We start from the raw sequence: 26,617 nt of genomic DNA, 5'->3' as shown, positions 1-26,617 counted from the left end.
TCAGAACACATTTTATTGAAGATGCAGAGATACACAATGTAATCAACTGTGCAATGATGTCCTATTATGTAGCCTACACAATAATGGATAAACAAATAAAAACATATCAGCTGATGACACCATAGTGTCCCATACTGTTAATATGACATGATCATTAACAATGATTTATGACAGCAGGCTAGATATTTCAAAGAATAATGAAATGTAAGGAAAATCACGGTGTTTATGGGAAAAACAGGCAGATTGCAATTTTGGTCATTAAACAATTTCTGTGAAAAAGAAGTCAGTTTGGCATGTCAGCAAGTCAAATCTTGGCTTATATGTCCAAAAAAATGTGTCAACTGTTTTCTGCTTAATATCACATTTTCTGCTTAATATCACATTTTCTGCTTAATATCACATTTTCTCCGGAACATGTTATTAGGCTGTACATTACACTACATTTATCAAATTTTCCTTCATTCTATATTGTAATTTGCCGTCTGAACAAAATCCGTCCGAACAGGCCAGTAAAATCTCAGTCTATATATAGTTAAAGAATACGAAAAAGAAGAAACAAATCTGTGGCAAGAAGAGGTAAAATCCTAACTGTTTGTAAGCTGTATGAAAGCTGAATCAATAAATGGACCCAAAGTCGTGGTAATGTTACAGAGCTGACACATTAAGGTCAAGCTCAATGTCACCATTAATGGTTTTGCCATCTTGTGTCACTATACACTAAAAATTTGTTTGTCACAATTCTTTGGCAAGCATCAAACTTATACCATTCTTTTAACTTCTAGAGAATCTATGAATACCAAATATTCATATTTTGATCCAAATCTGTTTACTCATTGCTAGTACAAAGAAATGTTTTTTTCTTGATATGGTGTCATTGCTTTGGAATTCTGAACCCTCAGTGGTTGATGCACATGCATAAAGATGGCTTGGTCTTTTACCAATATTTAAGTTACATATTGGGCAAGTAGAGAGCGTAACTGGTGAAATGAAATTGATTTTATCTGTAGTTTTATGAAGACCATTACATTAAGGATTATTCAGTAAATGTGACTCATAGCTAATTTAAGACTTGTATAGTTCTGATGCTCGCATTGCATGATCGGCAATGAATTCATTTGGGTCAGATCTTTTCTCTCCTTTCTTAATAACTATTCTTTCTAATATGCTTTTCTTGACACTGCCTCACTTTTGGCCGTTATATAAGTGGAGTGTTTGCCCTGATGTGAGAAAGGCTTTGAATTCTGCGTACACTGGCTGAGACATAGGTACCAGAATCTTTGACAATGGCAGTCAGTAGTCCCTGATTAACATTTAGCATTGTGCTAGTGTAATGCATATGTACTGCCTCGCTGTTTGCCTTGGACAGTGTACTTTAGTATAATATCACCATAAAGTTGAACTCTAGGCTCAAGTTTCCCACAAGGGGGCTTATATGGACATATCACAGCCTCTCTGAATTAAACCACATGCTCTAAGCACATGCATTCACATTGCATTTAGAGGGTGGCCATCGTTAAGTGACCAATATACTAGCTGTTGATTGAGTGCTGGATGTTTATATAAAATCAACACTAACATAAATATTCATACAAATATAGGTCCAGCTTTAATGACATGTATAGATTTCATTTAAAGAAACATTTCAACTATACAAACCTTTAGAAAAATTGATCTGTTTTCTAGCAAGCTTTTCTGACCTTTTCAATTTCACGGAAGACAAGTCTAGTGTACACATTGATCTAGATATAACTGGAAAGCTGTTCAGTTGGGCACTTTGATCTTAGAGATAAGAGCCTAAAGGAAGTCTATTTATTATAATTCAGAAACACAACAGTTTCTTCTTTCGGCCCTTCGTACAACCGATATGGATACTGAACTAAAATATCATTGAAAGCCCAACACCATGCACACAGGCCCTACACTTTCAACAGAAAACAGAAAGCCCAACACCATGCACACACTTTCAACAGAAAACAGATATGCACACAGGATACAGAAAACAGAAATACTTTCAACAGAAAACAGAAAGCCCAACACCATGCACACAGGCCCTACACTTTCAACAGAAAACAGAAAGCCCAACACCATGCACACAGGCCCTACACTTTCAACAGAAAACAGAAAGCCCAACACCATGCACACAGGCCCTACACTTTCAACAGAAAACAGAAAGCCCAACACCATGCACACAGGCCCTACACTTTCAACAGAAAACAGAAAGCCCAACAGACAGACTCAAAGTCAGGGGTGGACTTATCACACTTCTCTGCTGTGGACTTCGAGATGGAATTGGTTTGTAATTACCTACTGAACAGTACAGCATGAATAGGCTTACTACATGCAGGCAGAGACTTATTGACATGAACATTAGGCAACAGATTTCAAAAGCACTTTTAAATACATAATACTCATTTATTCATAGCAAATGAATTATGTATTTATTTTTTTATGATGAAAGTGTGCTTCTCCTATAAGAGAGCTTACAAAGTGTCTAAAATTAGAAACAACAGTCATTAAAGTAAAATGGGTTTTCCAAACGGACAAAAATGTTAATTAAACACCAAACTAGTCAAAACTTTGCTTGCCAAAAAAGGAGTCTGTACAAGACCAGTTTAGCAAGCTATCCTGCAACATGTTAAAATGATAAATTTCTTACCCGATCAGCTAAAGAAAGATCTGAAGCACAATTACTCCTTTAATTTCCTTAGAGCCAAGTGAAATTCAGGACATAATATATCAAAGTTGAATTCATCATTTGGCTCTACTGCATTTTACTCTAACTTTGTATTGAAAGGTGTTATTTAGTTGTGTCTTTTGTACGATCAGACCAAACTATAACGATGGATTGTAAATTCTTCAGCTTAAAAAGCTTCTAATAAAGACTAGACCTTATCCGACAAACCCATTTCTTTTCTCCCCAAAACATTTTTGGGGAAACCAGGTGCAATCTCTCAATAATAGTTATCTCTCTTTGTTAAAATTTCATTATCATAAGCATATCTTAGCTTGCATTTTTACAAGGATATGAAAATTTGGTTTGTACATTGGTCAAACTAAGAGGATCTGCAGTGTACACCAATGTAAGGTCCCACAACTCCTTAATTTTATTTATTGCCCTTAAAAATCTTCGTGTCCAGAGCATAACTTTGCTTTCACTTACACTAGGATAAAGAAACTAAATATTTGTCATTCTAACAGGACTTACAGTATTCCAATGTAACCATCTGTAACCCCTAATTACAGAGTTATTCTTGTCATAGTTGGCTGTTCCCTTCAACATGAAAATAAAAAAAACACATCCTTTTGATTAAAGTAAAGTTAAAATGCATCTAGGCTATGATTGTTTAAGACCAAAGATTAACAGTCTAATACTGGTTCATACAATGAGAAGTTCCAAGTTGCTTGTCACAGATATGACAGAAATGTGAAATTGTCACAATACCGTATATGAACCAAATGTTTTAACTTATTTGATAATTACTAATTAACAAAATTTGTAAATATCATCAACATAAGTAAGCAAAATGCAAGCTAAGAAGACCGACATGATAAACAATTTGTTTGAAAAGAGGTCAAACATTCCTGGTATATCTTACATTATTTTATTCATGTTCCTATTGGTTTTCTGAAATAAGTGTTACCAGAATTTAAAAATCTACCACATCAATGTATGATCATTTGAACTGAGTGCCATGTCAGTCATGACATTTCAGTAAGATAGCACTATAAAAGTGCCAGGCTCTGTCTGGCCTCATCACTGGCAGCCAACATTATCATATGACCTTTGCAAAATTTGTGAGAATGTAATTTAATTCTAAACAAAGCCAATGCCTGTACTGATCAGTTAATACAGTTTAGCAGCTAACACTTCTCCCTGTTGTCACCAGAATAGCATTTGATCATACAGTGCTTTTATATATTCAATACACATATCACATATTTTTCTCTGTTTGGTTATATAGTCGCAAGGGATCAATGTACTATATTGCTAAACGACAGGACACTCACTACAGGACCCTGAAGTCCATTAATGCTTTTATAAGATAACAACTTAATAAATGTAACAACAGTTTATGGTAATTCCCAAACGTCCAAATAAGGGCAAGATGCCATTATCACTGTCCTAGACTCCCTGATGTCCAAAGATGGAAACTAGGGTATACTGCATATGATAAATCTGTTCAGATTCCAAAATATTCTGATATATTTTACAAAACTGTTCAGATTTCAAAATATTCTGATAAAGTTTATATGTATACTGTGGTACATAATAAAAATAACTGTATAGCGTCTGGAGATTTAATACGAAAGCGCTTATGTTTTATTAATCACAAGCGTTTCAAATTTTATCATTTGTATATGTTTATACAAGTCTCTGAATGTACATGCCTTGATAAAATAAATCCTACAGCAAAGCAAACCTAATAATGAGAAAAACATTCTTATCAATTAAATAACAAATAACAAATGCAGAAACCAGATTTTTAAAAATTTAAGTTAATTCTTTCTGTTTTCGGTATGATAGTCAGATTTTGAACTTTTTAAGGAACATATAAATGTACCTGAGGTACAGTGATAAAAAGAGCTTATCATTTCTACGTGATATCAGGGATATTTCACTGAATCAGGTACAAAGGTATCAGGTACCTTGGTATTTTGTTTGACTCAAGGAACATATCACTATTTCAGGTATAGAGAGCTAGTTATGTCTTCGGACACCAAGAACATATTCCTCTATCAGTTTATCCCCTTATGACACCTGGGACATATCACTGCTTCTGGTACAGAAAGCTCATTATCTCTCTGTGACAACTCGGACATATCACTGCTTCTGGTATAGAGAGCTCATTATCTCTCTGTGACACCTAGGACATATCACTGTATCAGATCTCTATGTGACACCTATGGACATATCACTGTATCAAGTTTAGAGAGCAAATTATCACTGTGTGACACCTATGGACATATCACTGTATCAGGTATAGAGAGCTCATTATCACTGTGTGACACCTCGGACATATATCACTGTATCTGGTATAAAGAGCTCATTATATCTCTGCGACACCTCAGACATATCACTGCTTCTGGTATAGAGAGCTCATTATCACTGTGTGACACCTAGGACATATCATTGCATCTGGTATAAAGAGCTCATTATATCTCTGCGACACCTCGGACATATCACTGTATCAGGTATAGAGAGCTCATTATCACTGTGTGACACCTAGGACATATCACTGCTTCTGGTATAGAGAGCTCACTATATCTGTGCGGCACCTGTGAAATATTACTGTATCTGATACAGAAAGCTTGTTATCTGTGGACACATGGGATATATCACAGCATCAGGTATAGAGAACTCATTATCTCTGTGTGACATGGGACACATCACTGTATCAGGTATTGAGAGCTTGTTATCTCTTTATGACTCCAGAGAAGATAAACTCTCGGTATAGTCGTTTAGCCCCACGTGAAGAGATAAAAGTCACTGCTTAATTAACAGAAAAACTTACCCCTATGTCTGCCGTGAAACGTTCTTATTATCCATATTTATCGCTTTCAGTGATAGACGTTGGTCAAATATATTTCATCCTGAGAATAAAGCACTGATAATTCCCCATGTTTCTCAGAAAACGGCAAGATATAAGTCTTCGAAGATGGAACACAGCGCGCTGCTTTTCACACAACGTGTCGTCTGCTTGTCTCGGCTGAAAGCAGTCTGCTGCAGTCTCCACATTTCACGACTACACAGGAAATGCACACTCTAGAACACCACATGCCAAGTGTTCGCCCGATCTGTGGATGGAGAGGAGGTATATTTTAACTCGAAACTGGACAACACTTAACTTCTCACAGTATTACAAATCCGAGATCCACTTTGGTCATTGTAAGAATATCATGTGGGATTTAATTACAACCGACAAATATACTGAATAAATCATGTGTACTGTTAGTGAGAAATCGATAATATTGATCAGAGCAACCTCGTGCTGTAATGTGCGAGCACACTTGTATGACAGTATAGAACTGCGAGAACTGAACGGCCCAACACTAGTATATATACAACATCAACCCCTTCCGCCCGCCACTCCAGGCGCGCCAGTAAGCCTCAAAACCCCAGCGCCTCTTTCAAAACGACCTGGACACGTTAACGTCAAGCATTTCATTGAAGCTTTTTCACTGTAAATTTGCCACTGTAAAGTCAAACCCTGAAAAAAAAATCGAACGAAATCTGCAAGCCCGGTAGGCTAAAGTCGAGACTATTTATAACGATTTTAAAATCTTACCGTAGGATCACTTTGCCAAGAAATGTGATGATATCAGTGTGTATCATTACTTTGCCGATAACATTTTTTTCAGTCATTCATTATACAAGTTTATCATCATATCTAGTAGAGGCGAGATTATGGGACGTACATGTAAATATATGGAAGGATGAAGAGACAGACGGACGGACGGCTGATGGACGGAGTGATGTACATGTATGTGTAGATGGGTGGAGGAAGGAACGAATACGAGAGGAGGGGGTGGGGAGGGGTGATGGATGGAAGATCAATGACTGTGTTCACATTCTCATGTTTATAATCCCAACACAAGAATGCAGTTAAAAAAAAAAAAAACACGAAAAAGTGTTTATATATTTTTTCTTCCGTAACCTTGACAAGGATAAGTCTTCCAGTATGGCCTTGCCAGCAAACAAAGCAAACTAATGGAAAACAGACAAGATGTCGTTAAACAATTGCTTATATACTTCACCAAGAATGTTTGGCAGTATATCACTATCGTTCTATATATATAAGGTTCAATATACGTAAATCATTCAGGAGAGTATCCGTTTGAGCTGAACGAGGCCTTCCAAAGACAAGACTTACACTGAAAGAGAATAAGGAAGTTCCACGAATGTTACGTTATTTTTCACGGACTGAGTTAACAGTTGTATTTGAAAACGGAAAAAGAAGTACATTGGGTAGATCAAAGAACTTTAACTGATGTATGTATCTATTATCAATAACTAAATTTACAAATTGAGACAAATAAACCTATTTTAAATGAACAAATAAAAAATTACCAACATTAAACGTACAGATGTAGCTTTGGGAGCGATTTTTACCAAATGAACGTACACTAAACCAATATCAACAAACTGGGACTGCCACAGCTGCGGATTCTGTCTCTAAAACATTTTGGGAAACCCTCTTGGGGTGCAACATTAACATTCGTCGTTTTCGCCAATATACATATCGTATTTAATTGATCAGATCGTTTTTCCAATTAGGTGTGTCATTCAACTTCCCTCCAAGACATGGGTAAATGTTATTAGCGAACACGATAGGAATTTTCTGACACGAATTCCCAAGTGTCTCCAAATCTCATGCCAAAATGATGCGTAAAACCAACTTAGCGATGGCACGACCAGCCATTTAGAATACGTTAGAGGCGCTCCGTCACGCGCCGTAAAACATAATTCGGCTGCATTTCAATACAGTCGTCCTAGCCATGGAGGTATATTCGTAAGCAATGAACGGTTTGGTTATGGCATTTATGTTCTACATAATTGACAGTTTTGCTAGCAAACATCGTATTGCATATATAAAGTTTGCCAGTGAAATTATGGCATTTATAACAACCATGAACGCCATAAGACAGCTCAATGCATCTAATTACATTCCGTATTGCTATCTTGTGCTGATCAGAACGCGTTTACCATTTTTTGTGATCTGTCAAATGGAACATGTGTATATTATAATGAATTTGACGCTGAAACGTCGCCGTTGGTCCGTTTCTCTGCCCACTTTACTGCTATAGTATTGGGTACCTTAAGAAACATTTCTCTGATTAGTTTTTTTTTTATCTACTAGTATACAATCCATTCCAAACTAAATATCAGGGACATTTCTCACTGCACAATGATGGTATAACATAAGCATGCTAACCGTCTGTATGTTGTCAATGATATAACTAGAACCCACAAGTGATCCCCCTCTAATTCCGATAGGAGTATTCGTCAGTTCTAGAAGAGCCACCCACAAAGAAAAAAGGGCGGGACGGGTTTATGAAGAAAAGAAAAGGAGACATGTGTCACCCGGTATTGGGCTTTGGGGTGAAAAGCATAACTGAAAAACGCTAGTTTGGACAAAATTTCTTTAATCCTGTTGTTCATCCCTCGGCATGAAATCCCTTTTAAAGATGTTTAAACAAATTGGATTCAGAGTTGTTCAATATTGCCTGTATGGACATCCATCCATCCGATATAATCTTACATTAATCTTATATAACATACACGACAGGCGCGTAGACAAGCGATTTTGATGTACACACAGACGGGAATGATTTCGAGGTGCCATGAGTGAAGCTCTCCCAAAAGCTGGAAATTGCTTCATTGTACGAAGCTGCGCATTTGCGTAAAGTCAGATACGCGCCTACAAGCAGAAATTCCGGTTAATGTATTACCTTACCTTAGCGACCTCTTCTGGCATATCTAGGTCTGTCTCACCACTAAAGGGTCAGAAACAGTGTACGTGAATATCTTGTATCGGTTCAGTCACTTCCTGATGCATGTAGTCCATACACGGTAGCAGTTAGCTGCAGACACGGGGGTGTATATCCCTCATATCGGTTCAGCAATCAATCGCAAAGTAAATATAATTATGTACAATTGCTTTCCGTGGTAGTAAAATAAAGGTAATTAAAAATTCATAATCCTGTTTGACTCGAATCTTTCATCTTTACTGTTCTGTGCATGGGCGACATATTTCTCAGATTTTGTATTTTGTATTCATAACTATAAACCGTTAGTCATATCGAGGTTTTTGTAATCATACCCACACGAATACATGGCTGCACGCCACATTTTAAAATTCATTCAAATACTGCAACAGTTCAGAATTATTTAAAGTTGTCCTAAAATTATCTGAAAACGAAAAATTACGAAACGGATTTAATTACAGGGATATTGTATCGTCAGTATAGATTTTTTACTTTCCTTTCGATTACTGAATTTTCCACAGTCGCTTCCTAGACTTAAACAAAAGGCCCTTAGCATAACTGACCAGTCCTAGAAAGAGGAAACAGCTGTAGGATACAGCTAAATTCAAGTCAAGTTGTATTAAAATGTGCTTTTCACTTGTGTTTCTTTTGTGCAATCCTTAAAATAAGAACTCAATGGGCCTGTATTGTCCAGCTGCTTTAAAAATCATAAAAAAAAAGATGTTATTGTGTGAGGTCACTCTCTTACTTATACATCAAACCACTTGTGTGTTGTATAAACAAACATGTCTTTTGTTTTTTATTTGGATGATGTTTGAAAACTTCACACATCTGACCTGTGAGAACTTGAATGTGAACCAACTTTGCAGCACTGCATTCCATCATCCTGTTTTACCAACATCATGACTCTGGGTCTCCTAAGAATCAGAGGTTGTTTGGAGATTATAAGATATCTGACCCCTGTGGCCTTAAATATATGTTAACACATATCAATATGTGCTTCAGATTCAATATCATAACACCATGTCTCTTGGTTATTGAGAAAAGAAGTTATTTACAGGGAAAAGATGAAGCTGGATGACTCATCCCAGCATTACTCACTTGCTATCTGGCAGGTGAGCTAAAAACATTAAAAAGGGTAACCTGCATTAATTAAAAGTGTCCTACAAATGTACTTCAGGGCTTTATGCCACTTGAGAGTGCTCTCCCTTGGATATACTTCATAAAGGAACTACATTTTTTATTTCTGGCTCAGAATTACATCCCTGAAGATGTTCACTTTTTATTTTCATACTGTCTATGTCTCCCTCTAGTTCTAGCAGGACAGAAAAGCTTTATGACAGTTTAACCTAATATTTGGCTCTACTGGATCAAATTCTAAAGTTGTATTGAAAGGTGCTATTTACTTGTGTGTCTTCTGTTCAATCCCTGACTCTCTACTAATAATACTCTACCAAACGAAGAACAGAGAGTCCTACTTGGAGAGTTACAAAATAAATCTAAATATATGCTGTGCTATCACCATTTAGGGAAGGATGCAAGATCATTCAGGGTATGTAATGTCTGTCAAAATTCAACTTTCCAATCCAGACGGATAAAGAAATGGTTAGAAACCAGACATTGATTGTGCATGTTGGAAAAAAAAATAGATCCTTCTGCCCGACACAGATCATCTAGTAAGGGCACAAGTTAATTCAATGTCTACTTGACTCACATTTTTAGTGTTTTTTTGACAAATGGTTTTGGTAAATTTGAAACTTCTACAGTGGCTAAAAAAATAAATTCAAAACTTGAAATGTTTCCTTAGTATTGGGTATTTTCAAAAAAAATATTACTAAATATAACATACAGTAAATGTAGCAATTTTTTTTGTTCATAACAAAACTAAATCCTGATCAACATATATATTATTTATTGTCCATGGATTGAGAGACCCTTGTCCGGAGAGTGTTGATCCTATCAGGGGTCATCTCATGTAGGGCTATGACCTCTGGCCTGGCTTTGGAGGGCAATGTTCTTATCTCCATAATACAGAGTAGAGCTATCAGTTTCTGCTGGCACTGCTGAATGCCCTGTAACACACATTAACAGTAAAAACTAATTATGTACTTAATAGTGTTGAATATAATTTCACAATGAAGACTAGAAGAACAAACCTTCACCACAGTATGAGCCTAAGGATAAATGCAGTTTCTGAATCACATTAGACATGATGAGTACATATGCTTTTTTAGGGTTTACCACTGTCATGTCTGTCTTGTTCAGGGTTGACCATCCTTGTATATGTCTTGGTCACGGTTGACCACCCTTGTGTCTGTCTTGTTCAGGGTTGACCACCCTTGTGTCTGTCTTGTTCAGGGTTGACCACCCTTGTGTCTGTCTTGGTCATGGTTGACCATCCTTGTGTCTGTCATGTTAAGGGTTGACCACCCTTTTGTCTGTCTTTGTAAAAGGGTTGACCACCCTTGTGTCTGTCATGTTTAGGGTTGACCACCCTTGTATATGTCTTGGTTAGGGCTGACCACCCTTGTATATGTCTTGGTCATGGTTGACCATCCTTGTGTCTGTCATGTTAAGGGTTGACCACCCTTTTGTCTGTCTTTGTAAAAGGGTTGACCACCCTTGTATCTGTCTTGGTCAGGGTTGACTACCCTTGTATCTGTCTTGGTTTGGGTTGACCACCCTTGTGTCTGTCTTGGTTAGGGCTGACCACCCTTGTGTCTGTCTTTGTAAAAGGGTTGACCACCCTTTTATCTGTCACGTTTAGGGTTGACCACCCTTTCCTCTGTCATGTTTAGGGTTGACCACCCTTGTGTCTGTCTTGGTTTGGAATGACCACCCTTGTATCTGTCTTGGTCAGGGTTGACTACCCTTGTATCTGTCTTGGTTTGGGTTGACCACCCTTGTGTCTGTCTTGGTTAGGGCTGACCACCCTTGTGTCTGTCTTTGTAAAAGGGTTGACCACCCTTTTATCTGTCACGTTTAGGGTTGACCACCCTTTCCTCTGTCATGTTTAGGGTTGACCACCCTTGTGTCTGTCTTGGTTTGGAATGACCAACCTTTTATCTGTCTTGGTTAGGGTTGACCACCCTTTTATCTGTCTTGGTCAGGGTTGACCACCCTTGTGTCTGTCATGTTTAGGGTTGACCACCCTTGTGTCTGTCATGTTTAGGGTTGACCACCCTTGTGTCTGTCATGTTTAGGGTTGACCACCCTTGTGTCTGTCATGTTTAGGGTTGACCACCCTTGTGTCTGTCATGTTTAGGGTTGACCACCCTTGTGTCTGTCATGTTTAGGGTTGACCACCCTTGTGTCTGTCATGGTCAGGGTTGACCACCCTTGTGTCTGTCATGTTTAGGGTTGACCACCCTTGTGTCTGTCATGTTTAGGGTTGACCACCCTTGTGTCTGTCTTTGTAAAAGGGTTGACCACCCTTGTGTCTGTCATGTTTAGGGTTGACCACCCTTGTGTCTGTCATGTTTAGGGTTGACCAACCTTGTGTCTGTCATGGTCAGGGTTGACCACCCTTATATCTGTCATGTTTAGGGTTGACCATCCTTGTATCTGTCTTGGTTTGGGTTGACTACCCTTGTATCTGTCATGTTTAGGGTTGACCACCCTTGTGTCTGTCATGTTTAGGGTTGACCACCCTTGTATCTGTCTTGGTCAGGGTTGACTACCCTTTTATCTGTCATGTTTAGGGTTGACCACTCTTGTGTCTGTCTTGGTTAGGGTTGACCATCCTTGTATCTGTCATGTTTAGGGTTGACCACCCTTGTATCTGTCATGGTCAGGGTTGACCATCCTTGTATCTGTCTTGGTTTGGGTTGACCACCCTTGTGTCTGTCTTTGTAAAAGGGTTGACCACCCTTGTATCTGTCTTGGTCAGGGTTGACTACCCTTGTATCTGTCTTGGTTTGGGTTGACCACCCTTGTGTCTGTCTTGGTTAGGGCTGACCACCCTTGTGTCTGTCTTTGTAAAAGGGTTGACCACCCTTTTATCTGTCACGTTTAGGGTTGACCACCCTTTTCTCTGTCATGTTTAGGGTTGACCACCCTTGTGTCTGTCTTTGTAAAAGGGTTGACCACCCTTGTGTCTGTCTTTGTAAAAGGGTTGACCACCCTTGTATCTGTCTTGGTTTGGAATGACCAACCTTGTATCTGTCTTGGTTAGGGTTGACCACCCTTGTATCTGTCATGGTCAGGGTTGACCACCCTTGTGTCTGTCATGTTTAGGGTTGACCATCCTTGTATCTGTTTTGGTTTGGATTGACCACCCTTGTTTCTGTCATGGTCAGGGTTGACCACTCTTGTATCTGTCATGTTTAGGGTTGACCACCCTTGTGTCTGTCTTTGTAAAAGGGTTGACCACCCTTGTGTCTGTCATGTTTAGGGTTGACCATCCTTGTATCTGTCTTGGTTTGGGTTGACCACCCTTGTGTCTGTCTTTGTAAAAGGGTTGACCACCCTTGTATCTGTCTTGGTCAGGGTTGACCACCCTTGTGTCTGTCTTTGTAAAAGGGTTGACCACCCTTTTATCTGTCATGTTTAGGGTTGACCACTCTTGTGTCTGTCTTGGTTAGGGTTGACCATCCTTGTATCTGTCATGTTTAGGGTTGACCACCCTTATATCTGTCATGGTCAGGGTTGACCACCCTTGTGTCTGTCATGTTTAGGGTTGACCATCCTTGTATCTGTCTTGGTTTGGGTTGACCACCCTTGTGTCTGTCTTTGTAAAAGGGTTGACCACCCTTGTATCTGTCTTGGTCAGGGTTGACTACCCTTGTATCTGTCTTGGTTTGGGTTGACCACCCTTGTGTCTGTCTTGGTTAGGGCTGACCACCCTTGTGTCTGTCTTTGTAAAAGGGTTGACCACCCTTTTCTCTGTCATGTTTAGGGTTGACCACCCTTGTGTCTGTCTTTGTAAAAGGGTTGACCACCCTTGTTTCTGTCATGTTTAGGGTTGACCACCCTTGTGTCTGTCATGTTTAGGGTTGACCACCCTTTTATCTGTCTTGGTTAGGGCTGACCACCATTGCATCTGTCTTGGTTAGGGCTGACCACCGTTGTATCTGTCATGTTTAGGGCTGACCACCATTGCATCTGTCTTGGTTAGGGCTGACCACCCTTTTATCTGTCTTGGTTTGGGTTGACCACCCTTGTTTCTGTCATGTTTAGGGTTGACCACCCTTGTATCAATCATGTTTAGGGTTGACCACCCTTGTGTCTGTCATGGTCAGGGTTGACCACCCTTGTGTCTGTCATGTTTAGGGTTGACCATCCTTGTATCTGTCTTGGTTTGGGTTGACCACCCTTGTGTCTGTCTTTGTAAAAGGGTTGACCACCCTTGTATCTGTCTTGGTCAGGGTTGACTACCCTTGTATCTGTCTTGGTTTGGGTTGACCACCCTTGTGTCTGTCTTGGTTAGGGCTGACCACCCTTGTGTCTGTCTTTGTAAAAGGGTTGACCACCCTTGTATCTGTCATGTTTAGGGTTGACCACCCTTATATCTGTCATGTTCAGGGTTGACCACCCTTGTGTCTGTCATGTTTAGGGTTGACCACCCTTATATCTGTCATGGTCAGGGTTGACCACCCTTTTGTCTGTCATGTTTAGGATTGACCACCCTTGTGTCTGTCATGTTTAGGGTTGACCACCCTTTTATCTGTCTTGGTTAGGGCTGACCACCATTGCATCTGTCTTGGTTAGGGCTGACCACCGTTGTATCTGTCATGTTTAGGGCTGACCACCATTGCATCTGTCTTGGTTAGGGCTGACCACTCTTTTATCTGTCTTGGTTTGGGTTGACCACCCTTGTTTCTGTCATGTTTAGGGTTGACCACCCTTGTATCAATCATGTTTAGGGTTGACCACCCTTGTGTCTGTCATGGTCAGGGTTGACCACCCTTGTGTCTGTCATGTTTAGGGTTGACCATCCTTGTATCTGTCTTGGTTTGGGTTGACCACCCTTGTGTCTGTCTTTGTAAAAGGGTTGACCACCCTTGTATCTGTCTTGGTCAGGGTTGACTACCCTTGTATCTGTCTTGGTTTGGGTTGACCACCCTTGTGTCTGTCTTGGTTAGGGCTGACCACCCTTGTGTCTGTCTTTGTAAAAGGGTTGACCACCCTTGTATCTGTCATGTTTAGGGTTGACCACCCTTATATCTGTCATGTTCAGGGTTGACCACCCTTGTGTCTGTCATGTTTAGGGTTGACCACCCTTATATCTGTCATGGTCAGGGTTGACCACCCTTTTGTCTGTCATGTTTAGGATTGACCACCCTTGTGTCTGTCATGTTTAGGGTTGACCACCCTTTTGTCTGTCATGTTTAGGATTGACCACCCTTGTGTCTGTCATGTTTAGGGTTGACCACCCTTGTGTCTGTCTTGGTCAAGGTTGACCACCCTTGTGTCTGTCTTGGTCAAGGTTGACCACCCTTGTATCTGTCTTGGTCAAGGTTGACCACCCTCATGGCTGTCTGGTTAAGGGTTTCATTTCATTGACTGGCCTTAATTAGAGAGAAGGATCTCCCTGTTCATCATTCTTTTCAGAGTTAACATTTGTTTGGGGGAGCCAAAAAATGTAAATCTAATGATCAATTGTATCAACAATTTTTTCTCCCTCTTGTTACCTTCCACACTCATGAATCAACATGTATTTGCTGCCAATAGACTACTATGAGTTTGTTCATGGTTTATCAAAACAGCTATGAAGATGGCGTCAGTACATGACATGGGAACACAAGGCTTCCTCAATATACCATAACTTAATATTAAACATAAAGACCGTTTTTATAAACCACTTACTGTCTTTACTCTCTTCCTCTACTAGAGAAAGTACTTACCTCAACAAGTACATCTTTGATACTGAGGTCCTGTTTCATTCTTTTCTTCATTACCTGAAAAAATTGGCAAAGTTATTGTTTTAACAGAATATAATACAGTTTTACAATGTGATCACATTCCAGCTCACAATTCATCTCCATAGACCTTATGCAATACGTTTTTTTCTTCTAATTTTAAGTACATAATAAACCCAGTTTGATTAGCTGCTCATAAAAAATATCACTTCATCAAACATTTTTTTTTTCAAAAACCAAATGAAAGATTCTTACCACGCTATCTGGAGCTGAAAATCCAATTAGACTTGCCAATACCTATGCCAAAAAGAAGAGAAAAGATTTACATCACAAACAGATGTAACATCAGACAGTATGTAGTGTAAGAGTACATGTATACAGATTAATTAATACAATAATTCACATTAACGTCTAAATTCTTAATAATGTGACGGCCATGATGATTTCATTTTCATTTCAATTATGGACAATTTAATTTCTGAATTTTTTTTACACAAACTTATTAATTTTTTGTATCATTAAACTGTAAGAATTCTTCAAATCTCTTGAGGAAGCCATAACACACAAATATTTCATTATTCTGTCAATCATGTAAGCACATGCATTTTCTGAACTATATCCACAAATGAAATTCAAAGTAAGTATCTTCGTATTTGTAATATGTAATCAAAGACAACCTCTCACATCAGGAAAAACTGAATAACCAAAGCACTAATAGGCTGTCATCCATTCCCATCACGGTACAAAGGGAGGTAATTCAACTTAGATGCAGACTTCTATCAGCAAACAAATATTTTTGTTGTGATTATGGATTTGGTTTTGAACAAATTGGAACAGAATCTGCATACCCCATATAATCAAAATAGTTCCTCAACCAAAATTTTTGTTAATCCATCGTATCAATTATTTTGGAAACAATATAACCAATATTGCAGAAATCCCTACACTGTCAGAAAGGTCCACATCTTGACTATCTGTCCCATCGTTGATTTTGCAGGCCAGGGTCCACTCCTTCCCCCCAGAGCTGTCCAGTCGCCCAATCAAAGTTGAAATGTAGGCCTGCAAGAAGATATTGTCATCATATTCTTTAGTGATATTAATTTGAAATATTTTTTATACTGTGAAATTTGTTCTCAGATATATATTCTATATATGTATTCAGAATATATGCATTATCAGAAAAGCATACACGATAGCTTTTACTCCTCTTCAGTAGTGATATATTTTGTTCGTTTTGTTCATTTCAAAACAAAATTGAACTTTGCAAAGTATGAAAATATCATTTCCATAAATAGGAAAAGTAGATTGTATTCCATCCCTGGGATGACGCGTGAGATTAGGAAATTTGTACTCTGTGTACTTTCGATTCCCCAGAGAATAGGACTGTAAGATTTCTTATTTAGAAGAAATTTAAAATGTAACCCATATTGACTGATTTTCTTCCTACCTCTCCAGCCCCTTAAAAGAGCCACATAATTATAATTCATATCCTAATTTTGTTTCATCCTTGAAGAAATTTTGTTGGAATGAACCATTTTCTATCTCTTTACACAAATAGGAAAGGGTGATCAGTAACATTCTTACGTATTTTGGGGCCAATAAAATAATTAACAAATGACAGGTTATAATAATGGTAAGTGATTCATTGAGTCCTGGATTCGTGCCTTTCCTGTGGACTCACTCAAATTTCGAAGCCCCACTTCATCTCTGAGTATTGAGATTCATCAAATTTGGGAAATGGTTTTTTGGTCTCGCTTTAAAAGATTCTTAAAAAATTACACTGTTCTTCACTCACGAATCTACATAAAGATTGTCTCCCTTGGATCATATTTTTCATTATCATTACAATCTTTTCTTTTTACTGTAGGAATCAAACTTTCACCCACATTGTATGTGTATTCACATCATCACAAACACACGGAGTCTTGAATGATTTTGTAAAGTACTGGAGTACAGGTTAAAGTCATGACATAATATAAACTGAGGTATGTAAGTGTGATGTTGTGTTCAATCAGTGGTATTCCTAATAATTCTATTTCGCACTAACCTTTACTTTATATGTAACGCTATCCAGTGGAGTTAACTGTTTCTTTACAATAGATAGGTAGGTAAATGGTTCCGCATCAATTCCTGAAATACAATATAACACATCAAATGATATTATCAACTACCAAAAATAAATTAATTTATCTACATTTATACTTCATTTATCTACATCTACACATCCTTTATAAACATCTACACATCATTCATCTACATCTTAATATAATTTATCTACATCTTAATATAATCTATCTACATATATACATCATTTATTTACATTTAAACATTTATCTACATCTATACATCATTTACCTGCATTTATAAAATGTTCAACAAGTTATTTTGATAACTTACTCCAATATTCATCTTTTATCATAATCACTGAAGAGAAATTTTAGAAACTTGTGAAAATTGACTGAAGCATTTCCTCTTCATTGCTATCATACATAGTGTATCAGCTATTTACTTCTGAAAAGTCCACCAACATGGCAAAGTGATCTTAATTATCATCAGTTACTGGAGAATAAAAAACAGTGAAAGGTAAACTGTAATTGTTTAACATTAATGAAATGAAAATGATCAAGATCAATGTATAAAACAGTTACAGATGGATAGAAAAATTGCTATCACAGTCACATGTAAAGTTAAAATATAAACATAGCTTTTGTTTTTTTTGTATCTTTGGAAAACATGAAACGTCACTGAGGCAATTTAAAATTTCATTTAAAAGATATCAATAAAATTTCATTGGTAGGAAATTAGTTCTTTTCCTAGATAGTTACATTTGGAATTATTAATGGAACAGAATCAGTAAAGGAAGAAATGAGTAATATGCAAGCAAAGAGCAAGCCAATCAACAAGCAAATCATGTCATTAAGATTGAATTGCAAACAAATTTATATCTATTTACCATGGGAGGATTTCACTAGAGTGAAGTCTGTTAATTTTGTCTGCTCATCAAAACTTTTTGCCGAGTTTCCACTTCGACTGATAGATGATTTGTTTTCCTTCTGTCCAGTTAGAGGAGTCCTCACAAATTGGTCCAATGTATTTTGACTGCCAATGATCTGCCTTTCCGCAGAAGACGAAGATACCATGCTGACTGATGAGGGCAGTTCTAATTTAACTGGTAAATTTACTGCACTTTCAACAAGTGACACTCCATATGAACTTGAAAGCAAATTTTTCTTACCACTTTTTCTAATGCCGATTCCTACTGGACCACTGTTAGCATTTTTTGAATTAGAGTCAAGGGGAGACATCAATTTCTTAACTTCTTCCCCAGCATTTTCAACAACAGAATTCCCAAACATTTTTGAACTTTTAACCATTGGTTTGGATATAGTGTTAGAATTTGAAGAACATTTTTTAGGGATGATTGAAACATCTCCAAAATCATCAAAATCATCGTCAAAATCATCATTAAACATGGCATCATAGTTAGATTGCACAGTCGACGCTTTCACACATGCACTTGAACTGTCACTAAGTTTTTGCCTTTTTCGATTAGGCAGCTCTTCAGGAGAATTCCTGCCTCCTGCTCTCGAATTAGAAATTAATTTCCTTAAGGTAACATTTTCATTGTCATTGGTTAAACTGACTCTTTCCTGCTTCACACAACCACTGCTGTACAATCTACCAGAAGACTGGACTGAAGAGTTTCGATTCTGTTGAAGACTTGCAGCTGAAGACATATTAACATTCCTACAGGTGTTGGCTTTCACAGATGACTGACCAGGTAAGGTAGAATCTCTACCTGTTTCTGGCATCTCCATATCATCTAGTTCATCCATCAAATCTTCCATAGCTATATCTTCTTCATCCCACTGTTCAAGAGTAAAGTCTCATATAAACAAAGCAATTGGTCATTAAATCAATAGCATGGAAATCCTTCATCAAGTGGTGTTTCAATGGCATTTTAAATCATAACATATCAATATATATGTTGAAAAAACCTGCGATTTTTATCAATCAAATAGTCACTACATTTGCTGCAAAGCAACAAGTTGACAAATGGTGCAAACAAGACACAGGTATAAGGATAGGCAGTAAGTGCGACAGACGGAGAAAATTTCTAACAGCAAATAGTAATAGCCATCGTAATGAGGAAACTGTCCTTGTTACAGGTATAGTCAAGTTGACCTTCACAATATAGGTCTCTTCATTTTAGATAAGTTTACAAGTATTTACAGTTGCTTTTGCTATTGAAAGTTTACAAGTATTTACAGTTGGTTTTGCTATTGAAAGTTTACAATTATTTACAGTTGGTTTTGCTATTGAAAGTTTACAAGTATTTACAGTTGGTTTTGCTATTGAAAGTTTACAAGTATTTACAGTTGGTTTTGCTATTGAAAGTTTACAAGTATTTACAGAGAAATTGATTTCTTCTTCGAATATACCAGAGCTTTATAGTAAAGTGTTTTTCAATGTCATTGTTAAATGCCAGAATTTACTTTGTTTTTTTCCTATTTTGAAATTTGTTTTCCATTTTGTCATATACAGCACCTACACATACCTCATCTAAAGTGAGATCACTGCTAGTAGGTTTGATACTGGTGTTTGGCCTTGTAATCCCTCCTGTAGAAAAAGTGTAAAAAGAAACATTATATCTTTATATGAATAAAAAATGAGTCAAAATAATATGGGATACATTGTAAAAGTATGTATACATACATAGCACATGTGACCTATACATATTCATACCAGAAGTAATTTTGAATTTTATGTTACCTAAGTTAAATACAATGGACTTTGTGCTGAGATTAACTCATATAATCAGGATAAAAGTTGTATATATGGTATATGTAAAACATTTCTTTTACAATAGTACAAAAATGTCTCCTGCAAAACGTAGTAAAAATACCACACCTGTTTTTTGTGTTTCAATTTTTTTTCCTTTTCTTTCTTTCAATGTCCTTTTTGAATGATCATATAAAACAGCTGTATGTTGGATACATCTAAGTATATCCTGGTGAAAACTTGGACTTTTAAAAGTATTTTCCAAAAACCCATGATCACATTATAGGCAATTTGCTGAAGTTTCTGACCATAACTAGTACATAACCATGAAAGTTCCTATATACAAACCTGAGACTGCATGGTGTCTGTTTATGGTCGTGGAACTTCCCCCTTTGTTTGGAGCTAGGACAGAGTTTTTGACAGATAACTGACTTGGTTTGATGTCAGTGTCTGCAAACTCCTGTTTGTACATACTCCCGGTGTTGCGCATACTGGAATCTCTGTGAATAGAATTAACAAAGACTTAATTGTTTGTTCCATTTATCACATTTTCTGTCAATTACCAGAGTCAGTGGGGTTTTCATGAAGTACATGACTACCTGACTGAACAACATAGGGGAGGACTGCCACATGCAAACCAGTGCAATAATTGTAAAATATTCATTCCAAAGACATAACCACAACAGCACAGGAAGATCCTGGCTGGTTTCTTGCTAAACACCAATATATCACTTGTAATTATATCAAATTACATTGAGAAAACACTTTTAAATACCTTGACTCGGATGACTTTAGCTCCTATACAAGCCTTTGAATAAAATTGTACCCATTAAATGACAAAGTTATCTAAGGAACCAAGTCAAAATAACTTAACCGTTGTGAAGATGAACAACATACAAGGGTTTTGTTCCCTATAAAGATTAGGTTCTATTTACCTCTATTGACTCATTGCAGACTGATCCATTTACTCACTAACTCACTTTGGCTTTGACCCAGCAATTAAAAGTTGTAAAATCCAGTGACATATAGTATCTCCATGGACAACTTTCACCTTTTAAACTTATATTGCCCTTTGAAGGAGCTCACTTATTGCCTTATGGTGCTACTTTGAGGGATGCTCCATAACTACTTTGGAGTTTTGATCCAGTGACTTACAGTGCCTCCTGTAGAACTTTAAGCTTGGTGTTTTCTTCCATTAGAGTGTCCACTTCTCCTCCCAACACACGAAGATTATTATTGTTCAGAAATAATACCCCTCTTCTACACAACACAGTACCACTGACAATCACCTAGGAACAGAGAATTGGGTATTCTAGGTTGCAAAGTACAAATCAAATATCTGTCTTCAAAAACTTGATGCATAGTGAACGAAGGGAAGTAACTCTTTATCCCAATAACTACTCACGAATACATATACATTAGGTCTACATCAAGCACTAACAACTTGCTTTGGTCAAGGCTCTTCCATCTGGTTACATATGTCAATTAACAACAACCAATCACTGCTGTGTTGTATGTGTAGCCAGTGTATTATTGGCCTGGTTGAACCAAGGGAAATAACTTGTAGAGCTATATTCTGCATCTAGACTTACACATCATAGCTTCTTTTTTCTTTACACATGGGCATAACAGGCTACCTAAGTGATTTACTATATCAGTGTTGTTGACACCTGAAGTTAACCAATGCAAATAGATCTATAGCCTAAAAAACTCCTGAAGTTCAGTCTTAGCAAACTTTCACAAAGTAATAACTTTATGCTTTCATCCAATGTCAGACATAATTGATGATTACGTATAATGATTTTAACCATGTTTCATAAATTTGTTGTAAAATCAATTCAAAATTAATTACGGTCAAAGTGCAGAGATGTCATTGGAGATGTGTATACAGACCTTAGTGCCAGGCTGAAGGTTAGCATTCAGACAGGTTAGAGGTCTGTACTCCATTCCTTTAACGTTACTCGTACCATCAGTCAGGTTCAGCATCAACATCTGAGAAGGTTTTGGCTCCCACTGAAATATACAAAATAGATACATCATGTACTGCTTGGCTGTCTCATAATCATTTCTGTCATTTTCTGTCAAAAAAAGTTATCATTTTGAAAACCAAATATCTTTGTTGAAATCAACAAATATAAAATGGATGACTGATTTTCTATGTCATCAGACCATGTAAACAAAAATATATGTTTGTTATTTTTAACAAGTTTGATGAAACAAGGGTACATAAAAGGCAAATAATTTACTTTCTGAAATGTCTTTATAAGGGTTACATAGGGGCCTGCAGGAGGGTACCAGGTAATCATAACTGAAATGTCAGTGTGAAAATTGAAAATTGCAATAAATATTTTGAGACGAATCCATAAATAGCGTTCAGTCAATACTTTTTGTTACGAATAAAATATGTCTTGCACAAAGACTGGGGAAAGGCCAAATATTGAAAACCAGATATATTTATCTCTAAGTCACATGCAATCATCAGGAATACATTTTCCTGTTTAAATATAACAATCAATTGATGACAGGTGTCAAGGTCTATACTCATAGAAGAAAACAAACACCAAGAATACAGCTAAGAGGATCTGAAATTTATATCATTTTAGTAGGTACAAAATAAATACAACATTTACTCATAATATTCCACGGTTACAACAGCAAAGATTGTACTAAAATGTTTTCTAAAGGTATTTGCCGATGAAATAATTTTTCACTTTAATCTTGCACAACTATATTCATGTGACAGCCATAATTTTTAAAGAGGAGTCCGGAACCCTATTTTCAAAATTTGGACCTATGAGTACCTTTATGAGAAAATTCTCTAAATATTGAGGAGTCCAAAAGAATAAGCAAAGGATTGGGATCAAGGACTCAAATTCCAAAGCTCTATGAACAGTAATGTTATGAAACTGCATAATTAATCCCCATCACATACCGGTTTTTGGTCACTAGTTTCTGCAGACACCTCAGCATTAGCATTTTCAGTGCCTTTTACTTTCTGCAGCTGTGAGTAAAATGACTTTCCAACATCTACCATGGAGTCTATCTAGTTAAAACAAAATGGAATAAATGTCAGAGATTCTAATAAATTAATTTCTTTATCTAATAGCACAGCTTGGCTAGAGAGAACTTCTCTTTAGCTACATCGTTTGATTGTCAGACTAGAAAATTAGAGGTTTCAACTTTAAACCCTAACCAAGACAAACAATAACTCAGTGAGGAGGAGATTGAATTTATCCTGTGATGATATTTCTGCAAATGTTGACACCAGAAACCTACCGAGTCTGATCCAGAGAAGTTCTAATCATGTACATATCATCTATATAATGACTGTATAGTATACAGTTCTACATGTACCTGGAGAGCATAGGACCCCGAGAGTTGATGCTTTGCTGCTTCCCCTAGTCCGTTGGGTAAACAACGAGTACCAAGTTCATGGAGATCTGCTAACAGCCACTGTTCAAATACAAGCTCATTGATCCGAGACTGTACAAGACTGTTACCCTACAAGTAAAAAATATTCATTGAGGTGTAATCCAGAATATAATACAATTCATCATGATATGTTTTCAATTAAAAAACATTAAATACAAGTACATTTTGTTATGGAATCTTGTAACAAATATCAGAGTGGAAGGAGTAAAAGTTGTTTACAAATCCGACTAGATTGTGTTTTTTCTGTCAATAAAACTGTGTCAACAACGGGGGATGGAGACACAACGTCCCGAAAACAGTGAAACCAGGAAATTCCTTCTGGGAACAGCCGTGGATCAAAAAGGATACCGAGTACCCACCATAAATAAGTAGAATAGACGACAGGAGTAGGGTTAAGTTTCGGATCAAAGCGATCCGTCATCAGAACCTGATCTGATGACGGATCGCTTGGATCCGAAATGGGTAAACAACTCTTAGCATGAATAAATTGTGGATTGGACCAGAACTGGTTCGTGTTGTGCCTACTCCTGACGTCTACAATAAAACTGGGTATCAACATGTTTAAGGTATATTACAACTCTATTTACAGATTTTTCCTTAATCACATGCTCATCCTAGAACTGTAAAATTGAGACCTTTATACATCAATACATGTGGAAAAAAGGATGTGACTGTTGTATGACATTAATTCAAAACACATTTCATCTTAAATTCATCTGAAAATATAAATACCCAACGTACCAAAAATGGTAAGGTCTGAAAAATAAACAAGACATTATGGAGCAATACGTACCTGGTTTTCTTCCTTGATCCACTCCACGCAGGCCTCAAGCCAATCATCAGGAACTAGGACAGACCTAGCTCTCAGCCATGAACGGGTCTGACCGATCATTGCTCCAGTCATCTTCGTTTACATACAATTACCACTTCATCCCAGTGAGGCACAATATTTCTTCATCCTTGAAATAAATATTTATATAATATCACATCCAACAAAGGGCAATTACAGCTCATTTGGTTAAGAGTGTTTGCTTACAAAACCTAAAGTAAAGATTCTGGGTTGTGTTCAGTGCCCCTTACCAGTTTTTGTGTTTATCAGTAAACTGTAAAACACAATTGTCTGCACTGATGTGGCTGTCCATGAGCGGCAAACTTTACTCAAAATTGCTCTGGACTGCATGTGATGGACCTCTTGAATGGTGTTCAGTGAGGTAACCACCAGCTACTACAAGGAGACCCAGCATCAAAACGATCCTGGCTGTTCAAAGGGCTACAAATCCAGAAAACAATGTCAGAGGTAAAACACAACAAGACCATCCAATTATATATCGGCTGACCTGAGATATACTATAATGTTGAAGTGTACACAGAAAATTCAATAAGATTGCAAGCATTTTCAGTGCTTTTATGCTTGAAAAAAATTCTGTTCCTTTAAAAAAACACTGATAATAAAGAAAAATAACCATCATTAAATGCTGTAATGTATACTGGATAATGTACAATCAAACCCACCAGTCTTTGTCTATAGCTATGACCTTCCGTGTAAAGAGCAGGCATGAAGTCATCATAAAGATGGAAATATTGACACCTGCAATGTCTACCATGAGCAGAACTTAAAAATAGGATGTTTTTTTCTTTCTGATCAATCAATCAGATTACTTTTTCATGAATTTTTTTGAGAAACAGCCACCAAAACTAACTGAAACATGATGGTTTTTAACCCAAACCCAGAACGTTATTGGGAGCCCTGATTCAACAATAATTCTCACATATCAGTTATTCTACAACAAACTTATATTCCATGCTTTCATATTGTTTCCTACTTGCCTTGAGGCAAACCACACATTCACAATGTAGCCAATTTTGCAACTTCAGGAAAGATTTAAATTTGGAATGGTCTTATTCAGGAAGCTAAGATTAGGGATCTACCTGTGGTGACAAAGCACTTTTAACTCAGTCACACTGAATATGTGCGCCGGACCTTCCATCTGTTGTTCAGAGTGGTAACCAGTAAACCACCATCTATTGTTTAGCCCAAAGGGTTCTGGCTGATATATCCATGAGTTATTTATCTTAGTCCCAATCATGAATCACAACACAGACGAAAACGGAGTTAAGGATAGACAGTCTAATCCCTTCGGTCTGAACAATGACAATGCAACCAATTGCAAGACAAAAATAAAATCGCAGTCAGATATATTCAAAACCCCTCGGCTTAATGTAAATACGGCTGTAAGGAAAGACCAACAGACACTGGCTGTTCACAACACGTTACGCACTGCCAAAGAACACACAGTCGGCGGTCATACATTTTACTTTCGGATTTGACACCAACAAAATTTTTATCATATATTTTCCGAGCCCGAATCTTAGCACTTACCATGTCGAACTCTATATACAGAATACCAATTCACATTAAAAGTCGACAAAACTTCAATGGCTTCTCTCTTCTCGATTCATTTTTCGTCTGTTCCCCGCGGTTTTTGGGAGAATTCTTTGAATATACACAGACATAAACATATCTAGGAAACGATTTAGCTCTCGATATATTAAAAATGTTTCGTTAGGCCCGATGATAATTTCGAAAATAAAAATAAAAAAACACCAACAAAAATAACTTCGATGGAATTAAACATCAATTCTTCGTCTAAAGTTATTCGTTCTACAGCAAGTATAGGTCCCACCAAATCATTTCCGGTCAGAAATCACTGGGGTTGGTGTAATGTGCGGATTGACTATCCGAAATTTCATAAGGTTCGGACGATGATACGGAAAAGCGTATGAGGATTAGTGATTCCCTTGTAAGGAGATATTTTCTTTTAATTTGAAACATGGGTTTTATTTTATACAGCGAGATGGAATTCCATTCTAACTTGTAAAATAATCAAATATATGTGTTCGCGTTTTCCTTGGTTCAGTCCACGTTCTAAGAGAGATAACTCGAGCAACAAGACGAACATAAACAAACCTTTTTTGTAGAGTTCAAATGAAATCTACATCTAGATAGACGTACATCTAAAATGTTTCCGTTTTGAATCACATATTCTCTTCGTACC

At 37.2% G+C, this 26,617-nt stretch overlaps 1 protein-coding gene across 2 annotated transcripts; it reads right to left on the bottom strand.

The window, feature by feature from the left end:
• Positions 1-10,394: 10,394 nt before the first annotated feature.
• LOC132564028 (recQ-mediated genome instability protein 1-like) lies at positions 10,395-26,001 on the bottom strand. 2 transcript variants are annotated; one of them, XM_060229049.1, is made up of 14 exons: positions 25,942-26,001; positions 24,355-24,520; positions 23,484-23,630; positions 23,062-23,172; positions 22,023-22,142; positions 21,285-21,418; positions 20,478-20,629; positions 19,906-19,967; positions 18,301-19,216; positions 17,395-17,477; positions 16,293-16,406; positions 15,603-15,644; positions 15,333-15,386; positions 10,395-10,559 (listed from the first exon to the last, which is right to left on the bottom strand). In XM_060229049.1, exons 2-14 carry the CDS (start codon positions 24,463-24,465, stop codon positions 10,395-10,397), a joined length of 2,211 nt encoding a protein of 736 aa, XP_060085032.1. In that variant the 5' UTR covers positions 24,466-24,520; positions 25,942-26,001. The 2 variants fall into 2 exon arrangements, with proteins under 2 accessions (XP_060085032.1, XP_060085576.1); XM_060229593.1 differs by lacking the exons at positions 10,395-10,559; positions 15,333-15,386; positions 15,603-15,644; positions 16,293-16,406; positions 17,395-17,477 and adding an exon at positions 17,818-17,906.
• Positions 26,002-26,617: the final 616 nt, after the last annotated feature.

The sequence above is a fragment of the Ylistrum balloti genome, unplaced genomic scaffold, assembly GCF_031769215.1.
Source record: "Ylistrum balloti isolate Yb309-2 unplaced genomic scaffold, AGI_CSIRO_Ybal_v1 Utg369558, whole genome shotgun sequence".
Taxonomy (NCBI): domain Eukaryota; kingdom Metazoa; phylum Mollusca; class Bivalvia; order Pectinida; family Pectinidae; genus Ylistrum; species Ylistrum balloti.
The sequence above is the reverse complement of the archived record's forward strand: the minus strand, read 5'-3'. Positions and strand labels throughout refer to the sequence as shown.

Coding starts and splice junctions, on each gene's coding strand:
- LOC132564028 (XM_060229049.1), bottom strand. CDS start 24,465: ATGACTGGAGCAATGATCGGTCAGACCCGTTCATGGCTGAGAGCTAGG. Junction 23,631..24,354: donor GGATCAAGGAAGAAAACCAG/GTACGTATTGCT, acceptor TTTTACTTGTAG/GGTAACAGTCTTGTACAGTC. Junction 22,143..23,061: donor AAACTAGTGACCAAAAACCG/GTATGTGATGGG, acceptor TGTATATTTCAG/TGGGAGCCAAAACCTTCTCA.